Source organism: Engraulis encrasicolus, chromosome 20 (assembly GCF_034702125.1).
Source record: "Engraulis encrasicolus isolate BLACKSEA-1 chromosome 20, IST_EnEncr_1.0, whole genome shotgun sequence".
NCBI lineage: Eukaryota > Metazoa > Chordata > Actinopteri > Clupeiformes > Engraulidae > Engraulis > Engraulis encrasicolus.
In genome coordinates, this window is record NC_085876.1 from 9,318,104 (window position 1) to 9,329,984 (window position 11,881).

At 42.1% G+C, this 11,881-nt stretch overlaps 1 protein-coding gene across 2 annotated transcripts in view; it reads right to left on the minus strand.

The window, feature by feature from the left end:
• The window catches only part of triqk (triple QxxK/R motif containing), a 37,473-nt gene extending 29,680 nt beyond the window's left edge, over window positions 1-7,793 (minus strand). The window contains exons 1-2 of one of the 2 annotated variants that reach the window (XM_063184748.1): window positions 7,687-7,793; window positions 2,964-3,035 (exon numbers count right to left, since the gene is read on the minus strand). In XM_063184748.1, the coding sequence (XP_063040818.1) occupies window positions 2,964-3,024 (61 nt within the window). In that variant the 5' untranslated portion in view covers window positions 3,025-3,035; window positions 7,687-7,793. Of the gene's footprint in view, window positions 1-2,963; window positions 3,036-5,853; window positions 6,005-7,686 lie in introns of those variants that run through there. The other variant, XM_063184746.1, reaches the window with a different exon arrangement.
• Window positions 7,794-11,881: the final 4,088 nt, after the last annotated feature.

Sequence of the window (11,881 nt, forward strand, 5' to 3'; positions counted from 1 at the left end):
TGTCAACTGCCGGCTCCTGATGGTGTCGGACATCACCACAAAAGCTTCGCTCACAAATACACCACCAGAACTGCCAACAGATAATTTACACTCACATTACTGTTTCTGTTTCTCTCTCCCTCTCTCTCTCTCTCTCTCTCTCTCTCTCTCTCTCTCTCTCTCTCTCTCTCTCTCTCTCTCTCTCTCTTAAGTGTGATGTGTATGTATTCTTTTCTTTAAAAAAAAACAGAACGAAACAACACAAACCCTGCTTTGCTTTGAGAAAGACATTTTGGGCTCTTTTTTGTTAAACAGTGATTGACTCAAAATTGACTGTTTCTTTTTTCTTATTTTTTTTACAAAGAGAAAGCAGCGAGAGATGGAGACGGGGAGAACCCATGTGGGAGACTTCATTGTGAAGGGAAGCGGTGCCGTCTGTCTGGCATGATATATAATGTGAGGGAAAACCAAATCAAATTAGCCTACGATGTGAGACTTCATGAATTTCTGCAGGGGGTTGGTTTGGACCATCCCGTTTTGAATACAGCGGCACAGAGAGAGAGAGAGAGGGAGAGAGAGAGAGAGAGAGAGAGAGAGAGAGAGAGAGAGAGAGAGAGAGAGAGAGAGCACAAAGCGATTATACAGGCATAGACCAATATAGACCTGAAAGCGAAAGTATAGACACAGACCTGTTCATAGTACATTACTGTTAAGAGTTGGGTAATTGCAGAGCTTTCTATGGTGTTTGAACACAAAGGGTTGTGTGTTGTTACCATGTTGTGCTGTCTGTCTACCGTTTAACACAAAATTGCAACCAATTAGAAGAATCTTCTAAAATCCACACTGTGCTCAGACATGGTTAGACGTAGTTTAGAAAAAAAAACGAACCCTGCTCATCTGCACAACCTCACTTGCCTGTATCCTCTGTATTCCCCCAGATATTGTATCCAGCTGATTAGGGCGGTCATATTATGACTGGTATTTCTTATTTTATACTGGATCTGAACTTCCTCCGAACCAGAAAGAACTAAGAAATGTTAAGGCTGGGGGTGCTGTGGTGCTGCGTGATAAGTCAACTGACCATACGTATACGGGCATCATTGACCGCGTGGTCTCCACTTAACCCATTAATGCTGGATTTTGCGTTGCACAACACTGACCTTTGGCGTCCAGAGCTGCATGACGCAGCATTCAGGCTCATGATATTTAAGATATTTTTCTTAAAAATGTTGGTATGTTTGAGCTGATGTTTGAACACATTCTAATGCAAGATGAGGGTCTTAGCGTATGCAACGTACAGTATTTCATGTTTTATGTGCTTCAGAGGCATTTAGATATTTAGGCTTTTACAGGCTGAGGGCAACTTTACCCAAAAAGGGTTTAGGCATTCAACAGTCGTTTTTGCAGGTGCTTTAGGCATCAATGGGTTAAAAGCATCCTGGGCCCAAGGCCAGGTAGTATGCCAAACAGGCTTTACTGTACACCAAAGAAACTTGACAGAAGAACAATCTCCCGGAGGGAAATGCATTGGCCACGGTGTAGTAGGGGGGCATTGCCTGAGGACACGAGTGGATGGAAAATTAACTCCCTTGCGCATGGTCATTGGTCAGTGGGTGCGATGGATACAATCCCCGTACTCCCTTGCGCATGGTCAGTGGGGGCGACACCATGATGGATAATTTGGGGCCAAATTAACTGCAGCTGTTGGTCAGCAGTAGTTGCTGGGGGTAATTAAGGGCAGCTGACAAACATTCACGCTGTCCTATGACCTGTTCCACACCCCGACCCTCGCGGAAGTGGCATTGCATGCTTCCCTGATGCTTCCAATACTGACCGTAGAAGAAGAATAACATTTCCGTACTCCCCTCGCCATCATTTCGTACTACGCTGTTACGACGTCAGTAAGCTCTCCTGTCTCTAGTCTCCTTGCTGTACACCAAGCACTCAAGATTGAACTAGTCAACTGCATACATGATGCGTAAATGCAGCATGTAACGACCAAACACTGCAGTTACACCCTATTGAATATATAACATGCCAAACACATTCGTAATACACCTTCCACTGGTAGACCCAGTAAAGTCTTGCCACTTCTGACAGCTGAACAGCTTTTACCAAAACACTGACAAGCAAGACACTGAAAAGAAAGAAAGAAAACTCTGGCACGCCGATTTTTACTTATTCAAGGAAAAAAAGGCTGATTAGTGTATTTTGACCTTCATGGTCTTTGTCAGGTTGCAAGCAAGCAAGATACTGACTAAGCCTCTGAGACTTTATGAAAGACAACATTTTGAAAGAAAGAAAGAAAGAAAGAAAGAAAGAAAGAAAGAAAGAAAGAAAGAAAGAAAGAAAGAAAGAAAGAAAGAAAGAAAGAAAGAAGAAAAACACACAAAAGTAGACATGCTGACATTGAACATCACACACACACACCACAGAAAGAGAGAGAGAGAGAGAGAGAGAGAGAGAGAGAGAGAGAGAGAGAGAGAGAGAGAGAGAGAGAGAGAGAGAGCAGGCTTTTTGCATGATTTAGAGGAAGATAATTATTATAACGGTAAGTCTGCAGATTGGCTTTAGATTTTCAAGGTTAGGCAGTTTGAAGGTCCAACATCTTTGTGACACAGAACCTGAACAAAAAAAAAATCCAATTAAGGGAAGTGACCTATCTCCTTGCCAACACTCAAAAAGGCCTTTTCTCCGACTTTCTTATCGGGTGCGCTACACTATTTCCCCAAAGCACAGCCATCATTAATTACGCTAACAAGGCAAAACCGCAAGTATCAGGTGAAAAAAGCTCTGCTGCGTTCAAGCAGTCTAAAAAAAAGCAGCGTTTCAGATGAAACTTTAATGAACTCCACACACACACACACACACACACACACACACACACACGCACGCATGCACACACACACACACACATACACACGCACACTGAAAAGTCAGACCCCAGGAAACCAAGTCCAGTTTGCCAGGAGTGGAAATCTTACCGATCTGTTTGCGGTACTGATCGACCTGTAGCTTGGCCGCGCTCGCATCCTTCCTCCCCATCGCTTCCTCACCTGTACAGAGAAAGAGAGAGAGAGAGAGAGAGAGAGAGAGAGAGAGAGAGAGAGAGAGAGAGAGAGAGAGAGAGAGAGAGAGAGAGAGAGAGAGAGAGAGAGAGAGAGAGAGAGTAAATAAAGTAAATAAAACATACCCTCGAGGCAGACAAAGGTGCAGCTGCGAGTCTTCAGAGTGAGCGAGAGTGAATGAAGGACTAAATAAATTATGAAACACCTATCTGACTTCAAGTAGCAATCAGGTGTTTTGAAATTCAAGAGTAGACATGTGAGAAACACTGGAAGATCACTGTTAGAAGTGCATTAGCTACTACTGATGTGTGTGCGGACCAACCTTTTTGAAGTTATTCATATTTTTTTCTATTTATCTGCAACTTGTGTTCACAACAGTGAAATCAATATTTAATATGCACCACACAACATCAATAGTGTTAAAACATGCCCTAAAAGACTGCCTTGTGCCACTGTAATATTGAGCACCAGTCCAATTGATGGCGCTGAGGTACGAGCTGCTACCGTATGAAAAACTAAATGGATCCTGCAGTTGGTGAGACATAACCTATTTAAAGGATGAGGACAATATGAACATGTGTGTAAAACTTCCTGAAATCAACTTAAAAGGGAGAACTATTTCTAGCTCACGCTAGTTTTTACAAGTGTGGTTATAGTTATAATTCAGGTGACCATACCAGAAACAGCATTTTACATTTTTATCATGAATATTCTGCTTCAGCAAGGGCCACTAGCAACCCAGAAGAGGTATGGGTTCTTTTGACATTAGGGGATTAGAGAAGATAAATTCTCAACACTGCCACTGAGCATTTGACAATGTTCCTCTCCGCATACTTCAAGGTGAGAGACATTACTACTGTTGTCGACAAAAGGTGAAATTTTATCTAGAAAATGTGAAGATCAATCCATATTCTGTGAGTGTCCTTGAAGAAACACTTTATCATGTTGAAGAGCAGCACATACTGTACAGAAAAAACAGAAAAACAGGAAAAAATCAGTGGGCAATATTAAAATTAATATCAGATCAAAATGATGAAGGCCTCCCCTGCCTTCAGTTAATGGTAAGTGAATTTTCTATGTTTGATTTTTTTCTGCAGTGATTTACATTTCATTGCTTGCCAGTTTTTAGCTACATATTGTGGATGATTGCCTGAACCACACTAGTCCCCAGAATGATGCTGTGGAACCCACTACCCTGATTACACTTCTGTCTTTAGGTTTCTCATGCATGTTCTAAGCCACACTCGCCCCACCAGTGGCAGGACAATTACATACGTACATGGCCCTAGGGCAAAATACTGATAGAGCCCCCCACATGGCCTGCCGAGGTCATAATAGGGCCCCCACCACCATTATGGCAGGGCCCTGTGCCTAGGGGCAAATACCCTGCTCAGCCCCTAGAGCTCAGCCTGTGTATTCAACCCTACGATTCTGTACAAATGTTGGGTAATAACACCACAAAACATGAGAAGAATATGATGAAGAACAAAAAAATGAATAAAAAGAGGAAGAAGAAATACGTCTCCTGATTTCCTCTTCAAACGCACTAGAATTCTTTCCTTTGAGGCAGACTGGCTTGTTGTTCTTCCAAATACTAGTATTCACCTCCACACCTCTGTCTGTGGTCGCTGTCCCCTCTCCATGCTAAGCAGCCCAATCCAGTCTGCCTGACTTGCTTGTCTACCTATCTGTCTACCTGCCTGCCTTGCTTGTCTGCCTGTCTGTCTACCTGCATGCAATGCTTGTCTGCCTGTCTACCTGCCTGCCCCTGTCTGTCTGTCTGTCTGTCTGTCTGTCTGTCTGTCTGTCTGTCTGTCTGTCTGTCTGTCTGTCTGTCTGTCTACCTGCCTGCCCGGCTTGTATGTCTACCTGTGGTGTAGTTGTCTCCTAGTCCATGTTATCCATGCTGATATGGCCTGTCTGCCAACAATGTCTGTCTACCTGTCCGTCTGTCTGTCTGCCTGCCTTGTATGTTGACCAGCTAGCTTGTCTGTGGTCTAGCTGTGCTGTCTGCTAGTCTTCCCTCCATGCTAAGAAGCCTGTCAGCATACCTGCCTGTGTGTGTGCCGGTTTGTCTGTCGTGTATGTTGTCTACCGTAGCTCGGGGCCCTGCTCAGCTCCCTCCCACCCCTGCTGCTCCTGAGAGATAGGCTTATGAGTCTGAAGTGAGGGAAGGTCGGCGGGGGCGACGCTTGATTTCTCTCACAGAAAGAATAGGTCAGGGGGGTTTAAACATCATCAGAAACACAGCCCTTGGCCTTTGGCTCACTCCGGCTTTTTCCCAATCTTCTACAAAAAGCAACACTATTGATTGAGAATAGTATTGCACGGGGACAAGGCTGGAATCTTAATAAGAGGAGCGCTCTCTCTCTCTCTCTCTCTCTCTCTCTCTCTCTCTCTCTCTCTCTCTCTCTCTCTCTCTCTCTCTCTCTCTCTCTCTCTCTCTCTCTCTCTCTCTCTCTCTTTCTCTTCTCTTCTCTTCTCTTCTCTTCTTCTCTTCTTCCCTCCCTCTCTCTCTCTCTCTCTCTCGCCACAGAAGAGAGGAAAAATAACAAGCTGATACATACGCTACATACCAAAGGTCCTATCTATTTTTAAACATTTGGTGTTTCAATACTAGATTCATCCTTTTGAAGATTAAAAAAAATGAATGCCACATTATTCTTCATTAAAAATGTAACAAAATGCCTGTGTAAGGATGCAAAATCATGAAGCTAGTTAGCTAGTTATTGAAAGAGCACATAACATTTGAGGTAACCTAATGACAGAACCACAGTCACTAAAAACATATAATGAGCAGCCCTACCTGCCATTGGATGCAAATCTGTTTTTTTAAAGAATACACCAAAGATGTGCAAGGCTCCTTTGTGTCGTGTGTTTCTCTGCTGTGTTTCTTATATTTTCAAATCGTACCACCTTCACACAATGACTAACACTGGTCACAAGGAAGTAGGCCTAGGGAGGAGGGAGGAGGACTTGTCATGTTGGCAGGGAAGCCGACGGGGGGAGGGGGGGTTGGACAAAGGGGACAGTTGTCCCGGCCCCAGGGAAACAGGGGCTCCAGAAATGGGACCCCATTACATTGTATGTATTGAGAGGGGGGCCCTTTCAGATGATTTTGTCCTGGGCCTGGCCAAAACTGTCAGCGGCCCTGCATGTTGGCATGGAGGAGGAGGAAACAAACATCTAATGTTGCCATGCAGGAATATCTTAAGAGGGAAGTTGGAAGAGAACGATAGATGATGCAACTCTGCATCATTGATAGCATGTGACATCCGTCTGAACACATCATGTGAACAGTTATGGCTGGAAAAAAAGAACGAAGGAGTCACACACAGGAGCTGGATGGAAATCAGAAAAAACTGTTTAAGTCGAAAACTCAAAGTAAAAGTAGAAGTAAAAAAAAAAAAAGGAAACACAGTTTCCTTCCCACACAAGTAACTTATCTGAGTAAACAGTAGATCTGTGTACTTGTCTGACGATCAGCTAACTATGCACTGGTTGGATCAAGTTTGTGGTGGGTCCTTGTTAGGTTTTCAGTGTCTTTTAGTAACAACACAGTCCATCTATCCCATTAGTTACAATGGAGTAAATGGTGTAACAGCTATGTAATACCATGCGCAAGTGTTGTAATCACACCACAAAAGTACTTTTACTTTTACTTTTGACACCTCTGCAAAAACTCCTGTTCTTGCTTTTTTCCTGCATTACATTTTTGGAATTTCGCATGGAGTGAAAGGCTCCAAAGGACTATGGCATGACCTTCACAGATTGTAGGCCTAGAACTAACAGCGATGGTTAAAAAAAAACCTCATTCCATAAGTGTGTCATTCAAATAAATATACAATAGCCTACTGTACACAGTGGTAGATTCTTCAGCACATTTCAGGCATCTAATTTATTAAGTAGGTCTTACACAACAGTTTCAGCTTACTCTAGGTCTACAATCAAACACAGATAAGATATAATGCAGCCTAATCAGTATTTCTCTATGTTGAGTAGTTACACTGTAGCCTCAATCAACAGCCCTCGCAGACTTTTGGGCGTTGCTACATTGTAGCCTACTATAATGCTGCTGCATTGTTGCAGCCTGCTATTACAACCTCTAATATTTCAAAGATGTGTCACTGTAGCCTAATGGTTTAAGTTGTATCCCATGAGTTATGGATTCAAGCTCTGCATAAAGTAAATAGCACACGAGATGCACTTCATAAAGAGATCGTTTCCTTTGCCTATAGTCCAGTTATTTGGGAAATAACGTAAGTGGTGACAATACAAGGGAATGCAGTTGTACGTCTAGGTGTCCAAAGCTCATACACTTTGATCAGTCGTCTCGATAGCAACATGCCAACACATCACATCCCTGTCCGACTTCCTCAGTTGACGTGTTTATTCCAGACAGTCACCAGGTCTATCCATTCAGCGCTCTGCGCTTCAGTATTCAGCCAATAGGAATGCCCAAAAGGCGGGTCTTGTCAACGACAGGCAAAGTATGCCTTGGTAAACAATGGAATACTCGAAGGAGAAATTATGCGTTTGCCTAGCTGCAAAGAAATAACAATGCTCCAAGGTTAAGCCTGCTCAGTAATGGTTCGGTACACTGCAGAAAAGGAATCGCTGAAAATGCCTGTGCACTTACCAGACAGTGCAGAGCAGGACAGACAGGAGGTAGGCTGCTCTGCTGTGTTGATTGTGTCTTCCTGGTACTGACGACCGTCCTACACACACCGCTTTCAACCAATCGCCAAGAAGGTAACAACCCCCGTCTTTGACAGTTGTCCTTTCAATAGTGCAATAGGGTCACCCTTTGATTGCCATAGCCATAAGCGTCAAATTAATAAATAATAATAATAATAATAATAATAATAATAATAATAATAATAATAATAATAATAATAATAATAATAATTATGACATAAAACAAACAAATAAATAAATAACTAAATAAATAAAATCCATATCATGTCCTTTAGACAATCTAACAGTGTGAGGGCTTTCTGGACGTCTGCATCACCACTAGGCTAAATGGGATATGGGATAACAGCCTATGTGTGATAGATTTTTTTTAATCAGCTATAATGAATTAGGCCTATGTGAAATCTATGTTAGCCTACTGTAGGCCTAGTATTAGACCTATTAAATGAAGCCTACATTCCCTGCCACTCATGTTCTTATTTTATTGGGTTTCTCTTCCGTACACTTTCCTACAGCATACATTTCTACTTTTAAAATACCTTGACGTACGCCTACATTTATGAGGTGTGAAGTGTTGTTAATGATGTTGGTGGTGAAGATATCTGAGTCAATGTAATACACTACTAATAAACAACTATGGTTTATATATTTGTTGAATATTTCATTAAAATAATTCCATAGATTCTGTACACATAATTAACAAGATATGTTTGATACAGAAACTATGCATATGGAATGGAGATGTTAATTACTTCAAATTAAGAATACATTTGTCACCTATGGTGTACACAGTACATGTAGGACACCAAAGTCATGTAGGACAGCAAAGTAGGCCTAAATAAACCAGCTAAATTCAAGAATTGGACACCACGCTCTTTGAATATATAGCCTCTTTGTGCAGATGGGTTGGCAGTGGGCCTTTTCTCTATTTGGTGAAAATACTCAACTACATCATATATTATACAGTAACATCATTGCTATAACATTGCCATGTTATAACAACATTGCTATGACATTACTGAGAGAAAGATTAAGACAGCTCCATCACAATTCTGGCGACAGTAAGGTTATAAGAAGATGGCTCTGCTCAAAGGGGTTAAACGAACACATTTGATATTGGCTAAGCCATATTGAGTTTATACAATGAGTTTTACAGTGGCCTTTCAGTTAGGGAAAATTGCTTTTTAAGTTTGGAGTAGAATAGCCGAAAACTTAACATTGGAAAAAGAGAAGGACCCATTTTGAAAATATGATGAATTGTGCTTGATGAATTATGATTTACTGTTGGGTATATCTATTTTGTAGACAATGCAGATTGTGCTTAACCCATTAAGACACATTGTTATGAATTTGCTGTTTCCAGTATGGCATTGACCAAGTCGTAGTTTATTACGACAGGCCCTGTGTTATATCATAGTAGTGTAGTAGGCCTGCTACTCTTCAATGACTATTACAGCGTTCCACTGGTGGAACAACATGCATTTCGGGGCCACTGTCATATAGGCAATTGAAACTTAGCTTGAAGATGGTATCCTCCTTGTTGTAGGCCTATTATTGTTAATGTGGCCTTAATTAGGCCTACACATGTTGCCAATTCCTCTTATTATTATAAATTATATTGTGCACTTTTCCTCCAAAGTAAGGCCTATTGCTCACTCACAGCTGCTTTGGAGAGGTTACGTGCTTCTTGTTAGTTTCAGTATTTTCCTTTTCCTCATAAGAGAGCATGCGGAAGCCAGAGATACCTGCATTTTGTCAATGTTCCTGGATACACATTGTGTGTTGACAAAACCTAAAATCGCTATTTGGTGAAACAGCAACTTAACCCTCACTGTGCTGTGTCATCAATCTTCAAAAGAGAGAGAGCAAGAGAGCGAGCGAGAGGGTGAGCGAGAGAGAGAGCGAGAGACAGAGAGAGAGAGCCCTATGGAGAAATACCACTTTTCTTCACAGTTGTTTTTCTCTTCCTCCTCCTCCTCCTCCTCCTCCCTTCCTTCTTCTTCGTCTTCTTCATCTTCTTCTTCTTCTTCTTCTTCTTCTTCTTCTTCTTCTTCTTCTTCTTCTTCTTCTTCTTCTTCTTCGCCTAACCGTGATTTACATTACTTTTGTTTACTGTCTTGGATTTTTCTGTTTTGTTGGTAATTGCATTTGGGGCTGGGTTGGGGTGGGGGTGTGGAGTGTGGGGTGTGGGTTTGGGGGTGGTTGGGTGTACAGTACTTATTGCAGCCCGGGGCAGCAAGCACACAGATTACGGGGAGGCTTTTCCACAGCTTGTAACTTATTGAAGTTTAAAATGATTTCCTGCTCTCCCGTGGCCAGCCGATTTGTGAGGCGCGCAGCAGTAACTAATAGATGTAATCTGTTTATAATGGCGGCTCCATAATGCCTTATTTACTCGGCAGAGGACATCAATATCAGACACTTTAACACAAGGCTCCCTCTCTCTGATGGGGGAGTTTTGTAGTACTGCCTACAGACATTTGTCAGTGGTTGTTGTTTTTGTTGTTGTTGTTGTTGTTGTGCTGTGTGTGTGTGTGTGCGCGCGCGTGTGTGTGTGTGTGTGTGTGTGTGTGTGTGTGTGTGTGTGTGTGTGTGTGTGTGTGTGTGTGTGTGTGTGTGTGTGTCAGCAATTGCCCTGTTTTCACCAAAGGTGTTAGGTACAGTACAATGAATAAATGTCGATTATTATTTCACAATTGTTCTTTTTAAAGTACTGAAGAAAAAATGAATATTTTACGTTAAGCTGCTTTTTTCATGAATACCATACTGCATACGTTGACATTGCGTAGGTTGGACGAGGAAAGACAATGGCAAGATTTCACAGCCCACAGCCCCTCAGAGAGAGAGAGAGAGAGAGAGAGAGAGAGAGAGAGAGAGAGAGAGAGAGAGAGAGAGAGAGAGAGAGAGAGAGAGAGAAAGAAACCATAACGAATATTCAAATGGAGCAAGACCATAAAACGGAGAGCAGAAATGTTTCCTTATCGTTCTATTTTGCATAATTAATTTCCCTTTCATTAGAATGCAGGCGCTAAGCGCGTCGCCGCGCTGATAAATACAGAGAACATTAGCCTAAATACATTTGAGCGGATGAAAACAGATGACTTGCCAGCGGTTTTGGACACTAATGCTACGTGGGCAATGCAGAGTGGCAGAGTTGTATTCGCTCGCTGATAACATTTCAAAATAGATGCTTATTTCCCCGGGGACTGTAATTGCGACGTGAAATAGTGCCCTTGTCAAAGAGTTTTACTCCTTTTGTCGACGACAAATTGGAATGTAAATGAACCAGTCTTAGAGTATTCTCTCTCGTAACTGAAGAATAAATTCAAGGGTCATATTCCACCCCCCTTTTCAGATGGTCTTTAAAAATGGTCCTAAAAATCAGTTATTGTAGCCTATGTACTGTAGGTTACGGTGTGAGATGGTATGATGAAATGTAGCCTAAACCATTTTTCTTAATAATAATGAAAAAAGGAATCAGAAATGGGGGGGGGCACTTTGGTCAGAGAGGACATCTTGGGGAGGACAGGAAATGGGTGGGAGGGAGAGGCATGGAAAAGGAATTAGGAAATGACGCCAGGGCAGAAATGACCCTCGGTCTTCATGTTTCTAAATGGATGCCGAAGGTCACTGTATACTACCCCCTTAAAATGTTGATCTTACGATCATGCATGTGTACATCTGCAACGTTATGCTGCATTTCTTCACTGGATTTGACAAAAGTAAAAGTAAATTCATGGTGTAAACAAATCTAGCACATATTACACCACTGTTATACCATTTACTCCATTGTACCTAATGCGATAAATAGACTGTGTTGTAACTTTAAAACACAGACAAGAACAAATTGCAATGCAATATCCCATGGGCAAGTTGCTAACTGGTTAGGAACAACATTTTCAAGAAACACACCCTTAACATTTTCTTTCTAAATGCTGTGTTGTGTGGAGCATCATTAGCTGACCCTCTGACACCCACGATCGTGCATCAGTGAACACACATAGGCTATCTGATCCTGGCGTTAATGGATTAACCATGTGATCACACCGCCGGTGTTGAACGTGTGGAAAGCAACGGAAGTAATTGAATTCGTATGGAAGAGTAAGCGGCAGAGGCGTTAAAAAGCTGCAAAAGCGTTT